Consider the following 18546-nt stretch of genomic DNA (forward strand, 5'->3'; position numbering starts at 1 on the left):
CAAGGAAATAGGCAGCATGTGACTTAAATATGAGTGACTGAGCAAAGGGTCTGAATACTTATAACCATGTGATATTTCAGTTTTTCTTGTTTAATAAATTTACGAGAGAAAAAAATGAATTTTTTTGAATTTACCAAATGGCTGCAATGAAACAGAGTGAAACGTTTAAAAGGGGTCTGAATACTTTCCATACCCACTATATTATTACATATAGAGGGTATGGAAAGTATTCAGACCCCTTTTAAACATCTCACTCTTTGTTTCATTGCAGCCATTTGGTAAATTAAAAAAAAATTAATTTTATATATATATATATACATACACAAACACATACATAAATATGCACACATACATACATAAATATATACACATATATATATACGCACACACAAAATATTATATATAAATATATAAATATATATATATATATAATATATATATATATATATATATATATATATAATATATATATATATATATATATATATATATATAATATGTTTTCTCATAGCTGGATACCAGCAAGAGTTAAGTAAATCAGAACACACCAAAAAGACAAAAACTGCACCATAAAAAAACGCAATAAAAAAAGTAATGTAAACCGAAACACACAGAACTGGTAATTTAATTTACATAAACAGGTGAAGAAAATCTGCAACATAAAAAAAACTCACTAAATACTCATTTTGGGGGCCTTGGGATTCCCTATTATAAAAAGAGCAACATTTTATTATGCCAAGGTAATCTAACTGCACAAGATTATTTTTTACCAAATTACTAAAATAGAAATTTACTAATAAAAGTTGGTACATTCATCCAAATAACCCATGATACAAAAGCAAATTACTAGTGATAAGCAGGCACCACCATGCTCGGGTGCTCGGTACTCGTAAAGAGTAGGTTGAACGCTCAGACGGGCTCAACTCGTGTACAGAGTATATTTTAAGTCAACGGGGAAATCGAGTATTTTTCTGGAAGATCTTCTGGAAAATTGCTCGAGTTCCCCACTGACTTGCATTATATTCGGTACACGAGTCACACCCATCTGAACATCAACTGCTTATTTCAAGTACTGAGCACCGGAGCATTGTGGTGCTCGCTCATCTCTAATAGGCACCTGTGTGTTAATGTGAATAATTTAGATAATGCGGTTCATCAGTAAGGAAAATGAGACATAACTGAGGAATATATGTAACAGTTTGACATCTTGGCACACCTGTGCTTGTGAAAGATGGATATTTGCAATCCGAGGAAACAATACTTCGGTTTTCTGAAAGGAGTTCTTGGAATTCTTCGAGGCAGTAGGAGAAGCCCCCAAACCAAATACCTAAAATAGAAAGACATTATGAACAGTGATGCTACCTGCGTGCTAATAACACCAAAATAACGCTGCTCAGTTGATTATGATTTACACAATTTGTGATATTACAGCACCAGAGCAATTTAATTTTGAAAGATCATCTTAAACAAAAAAAATGTTAGTTCAAATAGACACCCGATGTGTTAGTGGCTGCAGAGTGGGAAACTAATTTTGGCATTTGGCACTTAAGATAGGTTAGAGGAGGAGATCAGAGCTGTATCATTACATCTCATCGCACACTTAGGAACCTAAGCTATCATGAGTGCGTGTTCATTGTCTGTTGTGTTGCCGCCTATTTATGATTGGTCAGCTTCATACAGGGAGTAGAAGTACCCCGGTGAAAATTATCACTGGGGTAGACTTAAAAAATAATTTCTTTGTTTGCCAAATACTTTGATTGCCAATATTTACACAACGGAGAAGCATAATTAAGGGGGAAAAAAAACAAGTTTTATGTTGCTCTGCAGCCACTATTACAGCATGTGTCCAGATCAACATGAAAAATTTGGAGAAAGGACCCAATACTCAGTTCTCAGTCTCAATTTCAGCTCGGTTTCTTAGTCTGGGTTTATTTCCGTTGATATAATCTGTTTGGGGAACATAATAACGGAAATAAAAGTTGTTACAGGATCCATTAATTTGAATGAGCTTTTAGGCTTCCTAGAAAAGCATCATTTTAAATCCATTCCATCTGCTAATCAATTTCTTGGTTGGACCAAAAATATGGAGTCTGAAAATCTGTTATGGTTTTGTTTTGGACACGTAAAAGACTTTTTTTTTTAACTAAAGTTTGTGAAATAATTTTTACCAGAGAGCCATCCGTTACATCATCCATTTAAAGGACCCGATGTATCCACTGACCAGTGTAGTACCACTTATTCACTATATACAGTTGTGCTCAAAAGTTTACATACCCCGGCAGATTTTTTCCTTTCTTGGCCTTTTTTCAGAGAATATGAATGATAACACAAAATCTTGTTTTCCCACTCATGGTTAGTGGTTGGGTGAAGCCATTCATTGTCAAACTACTGTGTTCTCTCTTTTTAAATCATAATGAAAATCAGAAACATTCAAATGACCCTAATCAAAAGTTTATACACCCCAGTCCTTAATACCGGGTATTGCCCCTGCTAACATCAATGAAAGCTTGAAGTGTTTTGTGGTAGTTGTGGATGAAGCTCTTAAATTTTCTCAGATGGTAAAGCTGCCCATTCGTCTTGGCAAAAAGTTCCTGTACATTCCTGGGCTTTCTTGCATGTACTGCGCGCTTGAGTTCTCCCCAGAGTGGCTCAATGATATTGAGGTCAGGAGACTGAGATGGCCACTTCAGAACCTTCATTTTGTTCTGGTGTAGCCAATGACAGGTCGACTTGGCCTTGTGTTTTGGTCACTGTCAGGTTGGAACGTCTAAGTATGTCCCATGCGCAGCTTCCGGGCTGATGAGTGCAAATTTGCTTCCAGTATTTGCTGATCTCGTGCTGTATTCATCTTTCCTTTAAGGCTATGTGCGCACGTTGCGTACAGTCACTGCAGAATTTTCTGCAGCGATCTGAAGAGCACATGTGCGCTCAAATCGCTGCAGAAAATGTCCGTAGAGAAAAAAAAAAAGCGGATTCCATGCGCTCTGCCTGCAGCTCCTGCCATAGACAGAGCAGGAGCTGCCGGCAAAGCGCACGGAAGAAGTGACATGTCACTTCTTGAACGCAGCGCTTCGGGCAGCAGCTGAAGCGCTGCGCTCTAAGACGCCACGTGCGCACGGCACCTGCACAATCTCCATAGACTGTGCAGGGGACGCAGGACGCATGCAGTTACGCTGCGCTACAAAGCGCAGCGTAACTGCATGAATTACGCACACGTGCGCACATAGCCTAACTATGACCAAGTTTCCTGTGCCTTTGTAGCTCACACATCCCCATATCATCAGCGATCCACCTTCGTGCTTTACAGTAGGAATGTTATTCCTTTCATCATAGGCCTTGTTGACATCTCTCCAAATGTAACATTTATGGTTGTGGCCAAAAAATTAAATTTTGGTCTCATTACTCCAAATTACCTTGTTCCAGACCTTGAGGCTTGTCTCCATGCTGTTTGGCGTATTGTAGGAGATATACTTTGAGCCAGTAATGGCTTTCTTCTGGCGATTCGACCATGCAGCCCATTTTTCTACATGTGCCTCCTTATTCTAAATCTTGAAGCAGCCACACCGCTTGTTTTTAGTGAGTCCTGTATTTCAGCTGATGTTATTTGTGGGTTTTTCATTGCATCCTGAACAATTTTCCTGGCAGTTGTGGCCAAGATTTTTGTTGGTCTACCCAATCGTGGTTTGTTTTTTTCAGAGACACTGATTTTCCATTTGTAAATCACAATTTGAACACTGCTGAGAAGCCTCATCAATTTCTTAGATATCTTTTTGTATCCCTTTCCTGTTTTATACAGTTCAACTATCTTTTCCTGTAGATCCGTTGACAATTCATTTGCTTTCCCCATGATTCTCAATACAGAAATGTCAGTGGCTGGATGAAATATGCAAGAGTCTGTCTGGAACTCAAAAACTCACTCAGCTTTTATGCAAACACACTGATTACAAGTAAACAGGTCACAGGTGAGGAGGTTACCTTAATTAGCCATTCAAACCCATTTGTGTCAACTTCTGTGCATGTTATCAGGCCATATCACCCGGGTATGTGAATTTTTGATCAGGGTCATTATGATTTAAAAAGAGAAAACAGTAGTTTGGCAGTAAATGGTTTCACCCAACCACTAACAATGAGTGGAAAAAAAAAAAAAAGATTTTAATCTGCCGGTGTATGTAAACTTTTGAGCACAACCGTATGTATGTATGTATTTTATTCACTAAAGTAAAAATATCTTTAAAAAGTACAGCTTCCTATTTCTAAGGAAGTCATCTAGAGGTCTATATAGTCGGAAGAACTAACAGGACAGATTGTGTCCTTCCCCAGATGCCGCTAATCCTCCTTACCTGATAGGATATAACGCCATGGGAAGAAGTGTTTATAAATAGCGAGCTTTCATAGCTTCCTTCTTCATCCGGCAGGAAAATAACTGTAAATGAAGATTTTCCTCTGGCTGGAATAACCTAGAAGCAAAAAACAAACCATTTATAATTCATAACCCTTGGTGAATATGGGTGCTTCTGTCAGTGATTAAATCTGACTGCCCAAAACTGATGTTACGGACTAAAAGACTGCAGTAAACACAAGTTAGACAGCTATTGTTCAATAATGTCATATAAACACGGATATACATTGGGGAAAATAAGTATTTGATACACTGCTGATTTTGCAAGTTTTCCCAAAGACAGAGAATGGACAGGTCTGTAATTTCTTTTATTGTAGGTACACTTCAACTGAGACAGAATTTAACCCATTCACCCCTGGGCGATTTTCTGTTTTTCGATTTTTTTTCTTCCTCCCTTTCTTCCAAGAGCCATACCTTTTTATTTTTCCATCAATATTGCCATAGAAGGGCTTATTTTTTACGGGACAAGTTGAACGTTTGATTGAAACCATTAGTTTTACCATATAGCGTACTGGAAAACGGGGGGAAAAAATCCAAGTGTGGTGAAATTGCAAAAAAAGTGAAATTGCACAATTGCTTTTGGGGTTTTTTATTTACCACATTCACTATATGGTACAACTAATGTGTCTGTATGATGCTTCACGTAGACTTTTATCTAAGGGGTAAAAAAAAAAAAAAATCAGAAGTTTGTCCAAAGAAACAATAGCGCATTTGTTGCCATTTTCAGAGACCTGTAGTATTCTCCTTTTTCGGGATCTGGGACTAAGAGATGGCTTATTTTTTGCGTCTTGAATTAGCGTTTTTAGTTATACCATTTTTGTGTAGATGTGCTGTTTTAATCGCGTGTTATTGCATTTTAAAGAAATATTACGGTGACCAAAAAAACGTAACTTTGGCGTTTGGAATTTTTTTTCTCAACACATCGTGCACTGACCAGATTAACCGATTTTACAACTTGACTGCGCATTTCTGAACGCTGCGATACCAAAATGTGTATTTTTTTTTTAACGGTGTTATTTTCAATGGGTCAAAAGAGGGTTGCTATGAACTTTTAGGGTTTTTTTATTTTTTCATACATTTTTTTAAAAACTTTATTTTTATTTATTTTACTAGTCCCCGTAGGGGACTTTATCACTGCTCAGTCTGAACACCTGTGCATTGCTGCTGATCAGAGCAACATCGCTCTGATCAGCAGAAATGCTCATCTCCTGTGAGTAATGGCAGCATCAGGGATCATCAGCTGACCCTGCGCAACCATGACAACACATTAACATCCCATGATCGCGTCACAGTGCTGCCAACGACGGTGGGGAACAGTGCGATCCCCGCCGCGACCCTTTAAATCGTGCTGTCAGTGTTTTACAGTGCAATCTAAGGAATTACAGGCATGGGTGGATCTCCGATAAATCTATGCCTGTTAGCCACACGTCTGATGATCAGATCAGCAGACATCTGCAGGGAATACCGTGGGCTCGCTGCCGCAGCCCGCAGTAACTGGAAGGAGTTGACCAAGGATATATCAGTATGTCCTTGGTCGTAAAGGGGTTAAGAAAAAAATCCAGAAACTCACATTTAATGATTATTACATAGTCAATTTGCATTTTATTGCATGAAATTATTTAATCATCTACCAACCAGCAAGAATTCTGGCTCTCACAGACCTGTTATTTTTTCTTTAAGAAGCCATTCTACTCTGCATCATTACCTGTATTAATCACTTCTGTTTGAACTCATTACTTGTTAAAAGACTCCTGTCCACACACTCAATCGCACTCCAACCTCTCCACCATGACCAGAACAAAAAAGCGCTGTATTTGGACAACAGTAACAAAATTGTAGACCTGCACAAGGCAACAACTGTTGGCACAATCATTAAAAAATGGAAGAAACACAAGATGACTGTTAAAGGGAAGCGGGGGCTTCAGAAACATGGCGCCGGAGTGGGCCTCTGCGCATAGCGCTTATCTCCGGCGCCATGTTTCTGAAGCCCCCGCATTACACAACTTGGTGTCTGATAGGGCGGTGCATGCGCCCTCGTTTCTTCACAGCCCGTTGTGACCGCGGGAGCGCGCGCGATTAGAACAGGACAGAACAGCTGACCGGAGGACGCGATTACCTGCTGCTTCTGTATCGTGCCGCCCCAGGACACCGGGCCAACACACCAGCCGGTGTGACATCGCTGTGGTGCCGCCCTCTCAGACACCAAGTTGTGTAATGCGGGGGCTTCAGAAACATGGCGCCGGAGATGAGCGCTATGCGCAGAGGCCCACTCCGGCGCCATGTTTCTGAAGATTAGATATTTACATACAGCCAGAGGGAGGGAGGGAGGAACAGGCGGCGCGGGGGGGCGGGGAACACGTGCATAACCCGCCCGGACATCAGGAGAGAGGGAGGAACAGGCTGGTGGGGGGGCGGGGAACTCCTGCATAACCCGCCCGGACATTATCTGCAGAGGTGCACACGTCAATCAAAAAGTGCACGAAATTTCAAACTTTATAAAGTTGTATTTCACTGCCTAAACACCCGAGCTGCCCCCTGATGGTATGTACACAACGTGCATGATAGTGCCAGTACTGCACTGGCTGCAGCTTATACACGAAAATCCTGATGTTTGGTTCCCTTTAATCTTATTCTGTCTAGGGCTTCATGCAAGATCTCACCTCGTGGGGTAAGGATGATTCTGAGAAAGGTCAGGAATCAGCCCAGAACTAGGACACAGGAGAACCTGGTCAATGACATGAAGAGAGCTGAGACCACAGTCTCAAAGATTACCGTTAGTTACACACTAAGCCGTCTGGGATTAAAGTCCTGCAAGGCACCCAACATCTCCCTATTCATGCCAGCACATGTCCAAATGTTTGCCAATGACCACCTAGATGATCCAAAGGAGGCATGAGAGAAAGTCATGTGCTCAGAGGAGATCAAAATAGAACTTTTTGGGATCAACTCCACTTGCAGTGTTTGGAGGAAGAACAAGGATGAGAACACCATCCCGACCATGAAAAGCATGGGGGTGGAAACGTGATAATTGAAGGGTGCTTTTCTGTAAAGGGGACAGGAAGATTGCACTATATTGAAGGGACTTCCAACATAATGACCCGAAACAAACAGCTAGTGCAACTAAGGAATGGCTCCATAAGAAGCATTTCATGGTCCTGTAGTGACCTATTCAGCCTCCAGACTTGAACTCAATAGAAAATGTTTAGAGGGAGCTGAAACTTAATGTTTTCCAGATACAGCCCAGAATCCTGAAAGATCTGAAGATGATCTGTATGAAGGAGTGGGCTAAAATCCCTGCTACAGTGTGTGGTCAACATCTACAGGAAGAGTCTGACCTATGTAAGTGCAAAAAAAGGTTTCTGTACAAAGTTCAGTTTTTCTATTGTATCAAAAACTTATTCGATGCAATAAAATGTAAATAATTCTTTAAAAATCATACAATATGTTGAAGTGTACCTACGATAAAAATTACATACCTCTGCATTCTTTGTAGGTGGGGAAACTTGCAAAATCAGCAGTGTATCAAATATTTATTTTCCTCACTGTACATTAACAAGAACTGGAATGTTCCACAATCATTTCTCTAAATTCCCATTCCCAAGTAGATACAGCTCTCTGGGTGTTTCTAGTTTTGTCTCTTCCCTCTTACCTACATTATAACCTTTAGAGGGAAGTTGCTCATCTATTCTTTTTTAGGTTTCGAAGGTAGGGTATTGCACTGTTTAAGATACAAGTTTCTAGAAGAAGTACAGTTATAATGCTAAGAAGAAAGGATTGATCAATAAGTTATGTGATTCTACAAATGTACCTGAATAAACATTGAAGTTCTGCTGATATGCAGTATGAAGTAAAAAGAATGTGTGGTATAAATCAGTGAAATTAATAAAAAGAGAATTTTGTTACTTACCGTAAATTCTTTTTCTTATAGTTCCGACATGGGAGACCCAGACCATGGGTGTATAGCTTCTGCCTCCGGAGGACACAAAAAGTACTACACTAAAAGTGTAGCTCCTCCCTCCGAGCATATACACCCCCTGGATGACAAATCTAACCAGTTTAGTGCAAAAGCTGAAGGAGGACATCCACCCATAAGTAGAGATAGAGTAAAACCCGGAATAACCGGAACCTCTGTGTACAACAACAGCCGGTGAAAACACACGGAACAAGAACTGCCAACAGGCAACAGGGAGGGTGCTGGGTCTCCCATGTCGGAACTATAAGAAAAAAATTTACGGTAAGTAACAAAATTCTCTTTTTCTTCATCGTTCCTTATGGGAGACCCAGACCATGGGACGTCTCAAAGCAGTCCATGGGTGGGAAATAAACAGAACTGAGAAGTAGGCAAAACCTAACTTCACAAATGGGCGACAGCCGCCTGAAGGATGCGTCTGCCCAAGCTCGCATCTGCCGAAGCATGAGCATGCACTTGGTAGTGCTTCGAAAAGGTGTTCAGACTAGACCAAGTGGCAGCCTGACAAACCTGCTGAGCCGTAGCCTGGTGCCTGACCGAGAGACCCTTGCGCTGACCCGTGGTTAGCACAAAAAGAGAGGTGCACCGCCTAAAAGCGGCGGTGCGTGACACAGATTCGGAGCGCCCGCACCAAATCCAAAGTATGCAACGCTTTCTCAAAGCGATGCACAGGGGCCGGACAAAAGGAAGGCAATGAAATGTCCTGGTTAAGGTGGAAAGGAGACACCACCTTAGGGAGAAAGTCCGGAGTCGGACGAAGAACCACCTTGTCTTGGTGAAAAACCAGAAAAGGTGACTCCGAAGAGAGCGCAGCCAAATCAGAGACTCTCCTGAGAGAAGTTATGGCCACCAGAAAGACCACTTTCTGTGAAAGTCGAAACAAAGGAACCTCCCTAAGAGGCTCAAAGGGGGGTTTCTGTAAGGCCGTGAGGACCAGATTAAGGTCCCAGGGATCCAAAGGCCGCCGGTAAGGAGGAATGATGTGAGATGCGCCCTGTATGAAGGTGCGCACCTGGGCCAGTCGGGCGATACGCCGTTGGAACAATACCGACAGAGCCGAGACCTGTCCCTTGAGGGATAGTCCTAGCCGCAGACCGGACTGTAGAAAGGACAGCATGGTCGGCAAAGAGAACGGCCAAGGAGCATGGCCGGAAGAGCGACACCAGGACAGGAAAATCCTCCAAGTCCTGTGGTAAATCCTGGCCGAGGAAGACTTCCGAGCCTGAGTCATAGTGGAGATGACCTCGGAAGGAATGCCTGAAGCCGTCAGGATCCAGGACTCAAGAGCCACGCCGTCAATCTGAGAGCCGCAGAATTCTGGCGGAAAAACGGACCTTGAGAGAGAAGGTCTGGGCGGTCCGGGAGATGCCACGACATTTCTACGGACAGGCGGAGCAGGTCTGGGTACCAAGCTCGCCTGGGCCAGTCTGGAGCAATGATTATAACCCGACGGCCCTCCATTCTGATCTTGCGCAGGACTCTGGGCAAGAGAGCTAGAGGGGGGAACACGTAGGCCAGACGGAACTGGGACCAATCTTGAACCAGCGCGTCCGCTGCGAAGGCCTGAGGATCGTGGGAGCGAGCCACGTAAACCGGGACCTTGTTGTTGTGCCGGGATGCCATTATATCCACTACCGGAGTGCCCCACTTGCGGCAGATTGACCGGAACACTGCCGGATGCAGGGCCCACTCGCCGCTGTCCACGGTTTGACGGCTGAGATAATCTGCCTCCCAGTTTTCTACGCCTGGGATGTGGACTGCGGATATGGTGGACTTGGAGTCCTCCGTCCACTGAAGGATGCGTTGAACCTCCAACATCGCCAGGCGGCTGCGAGTCCCGCCCTGGTGATTGATGTAGGCAACAGCTGTCGCGTTGTCCGACTGGACTCGAATGTGCTTGCCCGCCAACAGGTGGTGAAAGGCTACGAGAGCTAGAAGTACAGCCCTGATTTCCAGCACATTGATCGAGAGGGCTGATTCGGACGGAGTCCAAGTGCCCTGTGCTCGGTGGTGGAGAAATACTGCTCCCCAGCCGGAGAGACTGGCGTCCGTGGTGAGGATCACCTAGGACGGAGTCAGGAAGGAGCGTCCCTGAGACAGAGAGAGGGGCCGAAGCCACCACTGAAGAGAGCTCCTGGTCTGTGGCGACAGAGCCACTAGCCTGTGCAAGGAAGAGGTCCGCTTGTCCCAAAAGCGGAGAATGTCCAGCTGCAGAGGACGCAGGTGGAACTGGGCAAAGGGAACCGCTTCCATTGACGCCACCATCTGACCCAGCACCTGCATGAGGTGCCTGATGGAATGACGGCGGGGCTTCAACAGAGAACGCACCGCCAGATGAAGGGACTGCTGTTTGACTAAGGGCAGCTTCACAAGTGCCGGCAAAGTCTCGAATTGCATCCCTAGGTACGTAAGTTCCTGGGTCGGGGTCAGAGTGGACTTGGGCAGATTGACAAGCCACCCAAATTGGACAAGCGTGGCGAGAGTGAGCGAGACACTCCGCTGACAGTCTGCACTGGAAGAAGCCTTGACTAGAAGGTCGTCCAGGTAGGGGATTACTGCCAACCCCTGGAGATGCAGAACCGCAACCACTGCTGCCATGACCTTGGTGAAAACACGAGGGGCCGTGGCTAACGCGAAGGGGAGAGCCACGAATTGGAAATGTTCCTCTCCGATTGCAAAGCGTAGCCAACGCTGGTGTGAAACTGCAATTGGCACATGCAGATAAGCATCTCTGATGTCGATGGATGCTAGAAAATCTCCTTGGGTCATTGAGGCAATGACCGATCGCAGAGATTCCATGAGAAAGTGCCGCACCTGAACATGCTTGTTGAGAAGCTTGAGATCCAGGATGGGCCGGAAGGAACCGTCCTTCTTGGGGACTAGGAAGAGGTTTGAGTAGAAACCTCTGAACCTCTCCCGGGCGGGAACCGGAACAATTACTCCGTTGGCCTGCAAGGATGCCACGGCCTGAGAGAAGGCGGCGGCTTTGGAGCAGGGGGGAGTGGACATAAAAAATCTGTTTGGCGGGCTGGAAGAAAATTCTATCCTGTAGCCGTGGGAGATGATATCCCACACCCACTGATCGGAGACGTGTTGAAACCACACGTCGCCAAAGTGGGAGAGCCTGCCACCGACCAAGGATGTTGCTGGCGCAGCCAGATAGTCAAGAGGAGGCTGCCTTACTGGCAGCGGCTCCTCCGTTCTTCGGAGGACGCGGCTTCGCGCGCCAGCTGGGTTTTCGATCCTTGGCTGAGTTAGTGGACGAAGCTGAGGGCTTAGAGGATGACCAGTTAGAGGAACGAAAGGAACGAAACCTCGACTGGTTCCTGCCCTGGACAGGTTTCCTGGTTTTAGTTTGTGGCAAGGAAGTACTCTTCCCGCCAGTAGCTTCCTTAATAATTTCATCCAGTTGTTCACCGAACAGCCGGGACCAGGCAAAGGGGAGTCCAGCAAGGTACTTCTTAGAAGAAGCGTCTGCTTTCCACTCTCGAAGCCACAAGATCCTGCGGATCGCGAGGGAATTAGCGGAAGCCACCGCCGTGCGGTGAGAAGCCTCCAGAATGGCAGACATGGCATAGGATGAAAAAGCCGAAGCCTGGGAAGTTAAGGCAACCATCTCGGGTATAGAGTCCCTGGCGAGGGAATGTATCTCCGCCAAAGAGGCAGAGACTGCCTTAAGAGCCCACACTGCTGCAAAGGACGGGGAGAACGAGGCTCCTGCCGCCTCATATACAGATTTGGCCAGAAGGTCAACCTGGCGGTCAGTGGGATCCTTAAGAGAGGTGCCATCGGCCACAGATACGACTGTCCGGGCTGAGATTCTAGACACCGGAGGGTCTACCTTTGGGGAGTGAGCCCACTCCTTGACCACTTCTGGTGGAAAGGGAAAACGGTCATCAGAACTACGCTTTGGGAAGCGTTTGTCAGGACAGGCCCTGGGCTTGGTAACAGTGGCCTGAAAACTGGAGTGGTTAAAAAACATACTCCTTGCTCTCTTAGGTGAGGTAAACTGGTGTTTTTCTACCAGAGAGGCTTGTTCCTCTGACACTGTGGATTGAGGTTCAGTACGGAGTTAATGGATGCAATCAAGTCACTAACATCCGCATCACCCTCAGATAAATCAATGGGGTACATAGAGGTAGCGTCTGAGCCCACAGTAAAAGTATCCTCCTCGCCCTGCAATTCAGCTCGTGAATCAGAGCCGTGGGACGAGGAAGGAGAAGAGTCCCTGCGTCTCCGTTTAGGAGGACGGGGTCCTAAAACCTGCTCTGTTAGCTCTGCAGAGCGAGTCGGAGCAGCAGAGGCGCCCTGAGAAGGGGGCTGTTGCATGGTCAGCAGAGTCCGGGACAGCTGTCCCATGGAGTCGGCAAAAGACTGGGAGATAGCACTGGAAAAAGATGCTACCCAAGCCGGGGGTTCAGCCACCGGGGCCGGAGCAGCCGGAGGGACCCCTGAGGAGGCTCCAGGCTGAGGCACCACTATGTTCGAGCAGGCATCACAATGTGGATATGTGCTTGGTTCAGGCAGAATGAGCTTACATGCAGTGCATATGGAGTAAAGCCTTGCAGCTTTGCTCCTAGTGAGAGACATGCTGCTGAGGTGGAGGCTCTGCAGTAAAGAACACACTCCTTTAGAATGACCCCCTGAGAGTGTATAATAAAGCCTACAACCAGAGGTTATGGCTTACCAGACCGGTTTTTGTGTGCCCTCCGGATTCCACAGCTCGGACCCCCAGTGTTTGCAGAAGTTGCAGCAGCCGGCGCCGATCAGTGAGTGAACGCTGATAAAATGGCGCCGGAGTGAGGAGGGGGGGCGGGGATTAGCCCAAGAGCGGGAACCGGAGGGCCAAGGAGAGATACAGGGGAGGGAAACATCTCCTCAGAGAGGAGTGTCCTCCCCTCTGCTGAACGGCCGGTGGGCGGCGCCGCACTGTTCCCCTGCAAGACTGACATGCAGGGGAACTGAAAACGAAATTAGGCCGCAACTGAAGCCGGGGCCTAGATTTTTACATGCGGCCGACGAGCAGGCACCCTCGGCGCGGTTCTCAGGAAAAACCCAGAGAACCGGCCGGAAATCACAGCAGAGTTAAAAGACACACTCTCCCCTCAATAAATGTACCCGGGACCCCTGAATAACGTCTCAATACTTAGCTTTTGAGACGCAGGGCCAGGTCCCTGGGGGGGGTAAACGCTCCGTCCGGCAGGATCCTGACAGGGCTGCGGATGGAGACCGGTCTCCTGCAAAGCAGAGAGAACCGTGATGGCTCCCACTTCAAGCCAGAGCCTAAGAGGATGGTGAAGGAGCGCGGCATGTGAAGGCTCCAGCCTTGTAAAATCAACCTTAACAGCACCGCCGACACAGTGGGGTGAGAAGGGACATGCCGGGAGTCCAGACTGGACCCGCTTTTCTTCCAAATCTTTGAAATCAAAAATCTTAAAAATCAAAAATCAGAGGATGCATGTGTGTGTGTGACCTCCTGAACACAAAGCATTGAACTGGTTAGATTTGTCATCCAGGGGGGTGTATATGCTCGGAGGGAGGAGCTACACTTTTAGTGTAGTACTTTGTGTGTCCTCCGGAGGCAGAAGCTATACACCCATGGTCTGGGTCTCCCATAAGGAACGATGAAGAAAACAAAATAACACCTTTACATTTAGTAAAAGAAAACTTGATCTCTGTGTATCATGTAGACTAAGCCCAACAAATGTGGCGGTCTGACACCCAGCATGCCCACCGATCAGCTGTTACTTGCTCTGATGTCGACCGCAAGTAGACATTAAACAGAGCTGCTAAGTGCAGCTCCATTCAGTGAGGGACCTGCGCTTGGCAGCTCTGCTCATACTTTTTAAATTCGGCTGTTGTCAAAGCAAATAACATCTGTTCGGTGGGCGTGCCAGTGTTGGACTCCCAACAATCTCATATTGAGGAGCCATCCCTGTGGATTTGCCATCAATATAGTGCAAGTGGACAACCCCTTTAACTTGACTTCATTGTGTCATTTTTTTACTCCGAGGCTAGCAGAACTGGCTGATGTGAGGATATTTAATTATCATGATATCTGACTGAAATGTCATATTACTGCCACTAAACTTAGGCTAACTTGTGATAAATCCTAGTGTGTCATCAACTCCTGCAGAGGAACCGGACTGAGCATGGCAATGAAGAATCATCTGTTTCCTAATATTCTTATTGTAGATCTCAATCAAGCATGAGAGATTCTAGTAACAACCCCACCTTGAAGAGTTAAAAGGCTGTATTAGGCCAGTGTCACACTTGCGAGTGCCTCGCGTTGCATCACCCGACACGGACTCACACTCTTTTCACAGGAGCGGGTCGGTTGCATAGAGATACATGCAACTGATCCGCTCCTGTGAGGAGAGTGTGTGTCCATACCGGGTGATGCAACGCGAGACTCGCGCGAGATACATGCGAGGCACTCGCAAGTGTGACATCGGCCTCATAGTTAAACTTTCACCACAACTTTCCTCAAATTAGAAGTTTATGAAGACAGAACTACTTCTAAACAACCCTAAACTAAAAATCATGTTGTGTAGTGGCCAAAACATGGGAAAAGGGAATCTAACGTTAAGGTATAAGGACATAAGTAGTGATGGGCAATGGGCAGTGATGATGCTTTCAGGTCCGTTCATTAACTTCCGATGGTATTCACTGCACTGCTCGTTACTCGGCAGTCTTTGGCTTTTTCGGCCGTGTTTGCTGTGACATCACGGTTCACCCGTGCTCATGGCTTAGTCATGGACTCGATTGCATTTGACTGTCACTGTCAGGCTGCTTCTCGCTCTGTATAGACGCTTGTCTGTACAGAACGATGAAGCAGAGCAGACTTTGCTCTCCCTGTGGTCTACGTCGGACTAAGGATTTTTTTTTTATAATGAAGATGGAGTCTAAATTTTTTTTTGTTTTATTTCCAATAAAAAAAAATTCTATGTTGTGAGGTTTTTTTTACTGTTTACTAGAAATTCATGGTGGCCATGTCTAATTTGGCATGACACCTTGAATTTAGGGCTTAGTACCAGCTGAGAATACAAAGCTGGTATTAACCCCTTTATTTCCTAGCGTGCCACCGCCATCAGGGCCGCTGCACGAGCCGGGTAAAGCACCAAAAAAATAGCGCTATGAATGTGCCATTTTCTGAGGCGGATGGGGGCTGCAATTCGCAGCAGGGTAGGCACAGACAGGTTCGGTCACCCTGCGCTCAGGATTCCAGCCCCTGCTGCCTGGTTTTATCTGGCTGGCCATAAAGTGAATCAGATAAAACATCGGATTGTACTCGCACCAGTGCAAAACTGTGGGGCAGTGTCGACTTGCGGTTGATTTCTCGAGCCATAGCGGCATGCAAAATGAATTGCAGCATGCTGCGTTTTGCAGCGAGCCTCGGCTCATGCACTCCCATACAAGTCTATGGGAGTGTATAAAACATCGCATTGCACTCACACGTAATCAGAGTGCAGTGGAATATACGCAGAGACAGGCAGCGGAGGAGATGGGGAGAAAGTGCTCCCTCCCTGTTCTCCAAAAATGTGATGCGATCGCAAGATCACATCACAGTTGCATGACCCTCTTGCATCAGAAGTGTTACGCTAGTGGAACTGAACCCTGACAGTGATAGTCAAAGTTCAATCAAGTCCATGGCTAGGCCGTGGACTCGGGTGAACCCTGACGGCACTGCCAACACAGCCGAGAAAAGCTGAAAACTGCCGAGTAACGAGCAGTGCAGTGACTACTGCTGGAAGTTAATCATCAGATCCGGAAACAGAAGCTGCCGGGAGAAAGAGAGTCTGTAGGACGCGTCGCGAGACTGGTAAGTATAATCATAATGTTTTTTAACCCCTTCACCCCCGGCCACTAAAACACCCTAATGACCGGGCCATTTTTTGCAATATTTACCAGTGTCACTTTGACAGGTTATAACTCAGGAACGCTTCAACGGATCCTGGCGATTCGGAGATTGTTTTTTCGTGACATATTGTACTTCATGTCAGTGGTAAATTTAGGCCGATATTTTTTGCGTTTGGGAAAATTTAGGAAATTTTGCGAAAATTTTGAAAATTTCGCAATTTTCAAACTTTGAAAATTTATGCCTATAAATCTGAGAGATATGTCACACAAAATAGTTACTAAATAAAATTTCCCACATGTCTACTTTACATCAGCGCAATTTTCAAAACAAATTTTTTTTTCGTTAGAAAGTTAGAAGGGGTCAAAGTTCATCAGCAATTTCTCATTTTTCCAACAAAATTTACAAAATACATTTTTTTTTAGGGGCCACATCACATTTGAGGTGACTTTGAGAGGCCGAAGTGACAAAAAATACCCAAAAGTGACCCCATTCTAAAATCTGCACCCCTCAAGGTACTCAAAACCACATCCAAGAAGTTTATTAACCCTTTAGGTGCTTCACAGCAACCAGAGCAATGTGGAAGGAAAAAATGAAAATTTTACTTAACACAAAAATGTTACTTTAGCCATAAAATTTTCATTTTCACAAGGAAGAAAAGAGATAGTGCACCATACAATTTATTGTGCATTTTCTCCTGAGTACGCTGATACCCCATATGTGGTAAAAAATCAATTGTTTGGGCACACGGCAGAGATCGGAAGGGAAGCAGCACAATTTGAATTTTTGAACACAAAATTAGCTGCACTCATTAGCGGACGCCATGTCAGGTTTGAAGACCCCCTGAGGTGCCTAAACAATGGAGCTACCCCACAAGTGACCCCATTTTGGAAATTAGAGCCCTCAAATAATTTTTCTAGATGTTCGGTGAGCACTTTGAACTCCTGGGGGCTTCACAGAAGTTTATAACGTTGAGACGTGAAAAGGAAAAAAAAAAATTTTACCACAAAACTTGCTTTAACTAGGTAGCTTTTTTTTCACAAGGGTATCAGTAAAAAATGCACTATAAAATGTATTGTGCATTTTCTCCTGAGTACGCAGATACCTCATATGTGGTGGAAATCAAATGTTTGGGCGCACGGGAGGGCTCGGAAGGCAAATAGTGCTATTTGACTTTTTGAGTGCAAAATAAGCTACACTCATTAGCGGACGCCATGTCGGGTTTGAAGACCCCCTGAGGTACCTAAACAATGGAGCTCCCCCAAAAGTGACCTCATTTTGGAAACTAGAGCCCTCAAATAATTTTTCTAGATGTTCGGTGAGCACTTTGAACTCCTGGGGGCCTCACAGAAGTTTATAAAGTTGAGCCGTGAAAAGAAAAAAATAAAATTTTTATCACTAAACTGTTGTTTCAATTAGGTAGCTTTTTATTTCACAAGGGTATCAGGAAAAAAATGCACCATGAAATTTATAGTGCATTTTTTCCTGAGTACGACGATACCTCATATGTGGTGGAAAGTAATTGTTTGGGCGCATGGCGGGGCACAGAAGAGAAAGAGCACCATTTGACAGCAAAATTGGTTGGAATCATTAGCTGACGTAATGTTGCATTTGGAGACCTCCTGTGGTGCCTAAACAATGGAGCTCCCCCACAAGTGACCCCATTTTGGAAACTAGACCCCTCAAGGAATTTATCTAGATGTTCAGCGAGCCCCAAGGGGCTCCACAGAAGTTGATAATGTTGAGCCATGAATACAAATTTTTTTTTCACCACAAAACTGTTACTTGAACCACGTAGCTTTTTTTTCACAAGGGTATCAGGAAAAAATGTACCATAAAACGTATTGTGCAATTTCTCCTAAGTACGACGATACCTCGTATGTGGTGGAAAGTAATTGTTTGGGCGCATGGCGAGGCTCAGAAGAGAAGGCGCACCATTTGACAGCAAAATTGGTTGGAATCATTAGCGGACGCCATGTCATGTTTGGAGACCGCCTATGGTGCCTAAACAGTGGAGCTCCCCCACAAGTGACCCCATTTTGGAAACTAGACCCCTCAAGGAATTTATCTAGATGTTTGGTGAGCCCCTTGCACCCCCAGGGGCTCCACAGAAGTTGATAACATTGAACCGTGAAATTTTTTTTTTTTTTTTACCACAAAATATTTCCATCAACCAGGTAGCTTTTTTTTTTTTTTTACAACGGTATCAGGAAAAAATGCACCATAAAACATATTGTGCAATTTTTCTTGAGTACACAGATACCTCATATGTGGTGGAAATAAATTGTTAGGGCGCATGGTGGGGCTCAGAAGAGAAGG

General features: G+C 45.2%; 1 protein-coding gene across 1 annotated transcript in view; it reads right to left on the minus strand.

The window, feature by feature from the left end:
* TMEM131L (transmembrane 131 like) overlaps positions 1-18546 on the minus strand; it is a 240091-nt gene that overhangs the window by 131104 nt on the left and 90441 nt on the right. Inside the window, exons 6-7 of the mRNA XM_075347720.1 lie at positions 4341-4457; positions 1217-1327 (exon numbers count right to left, since the gene is read on the minus strand). Of these exons, the coding sequence (XP_075203835.1) occupies positions 1217-1327; positions 4341-4457 (228 nt within the window). The remainder of the gene's footprint in view (positions 1-1216; positions 1328-4340; positions 4458-18546) is intronic.

Source organism: Anomaloglossus baeobatrachus, chromosome 1 (genome assembly GCF_048569485.1).
Source record: "Anomaloglossus baeobatrachus isolate aAnoBae1 chromosome 1, aAnoBae1.hap1, whole genome shotgun sequence".
Taxonomy (NCBI): Eukaryota; Metazoa; Chordata; class Amphibia; order Anura; family Aromobatidae; genus Anomaloglossus; species Anomaloglossus baeobatrachus.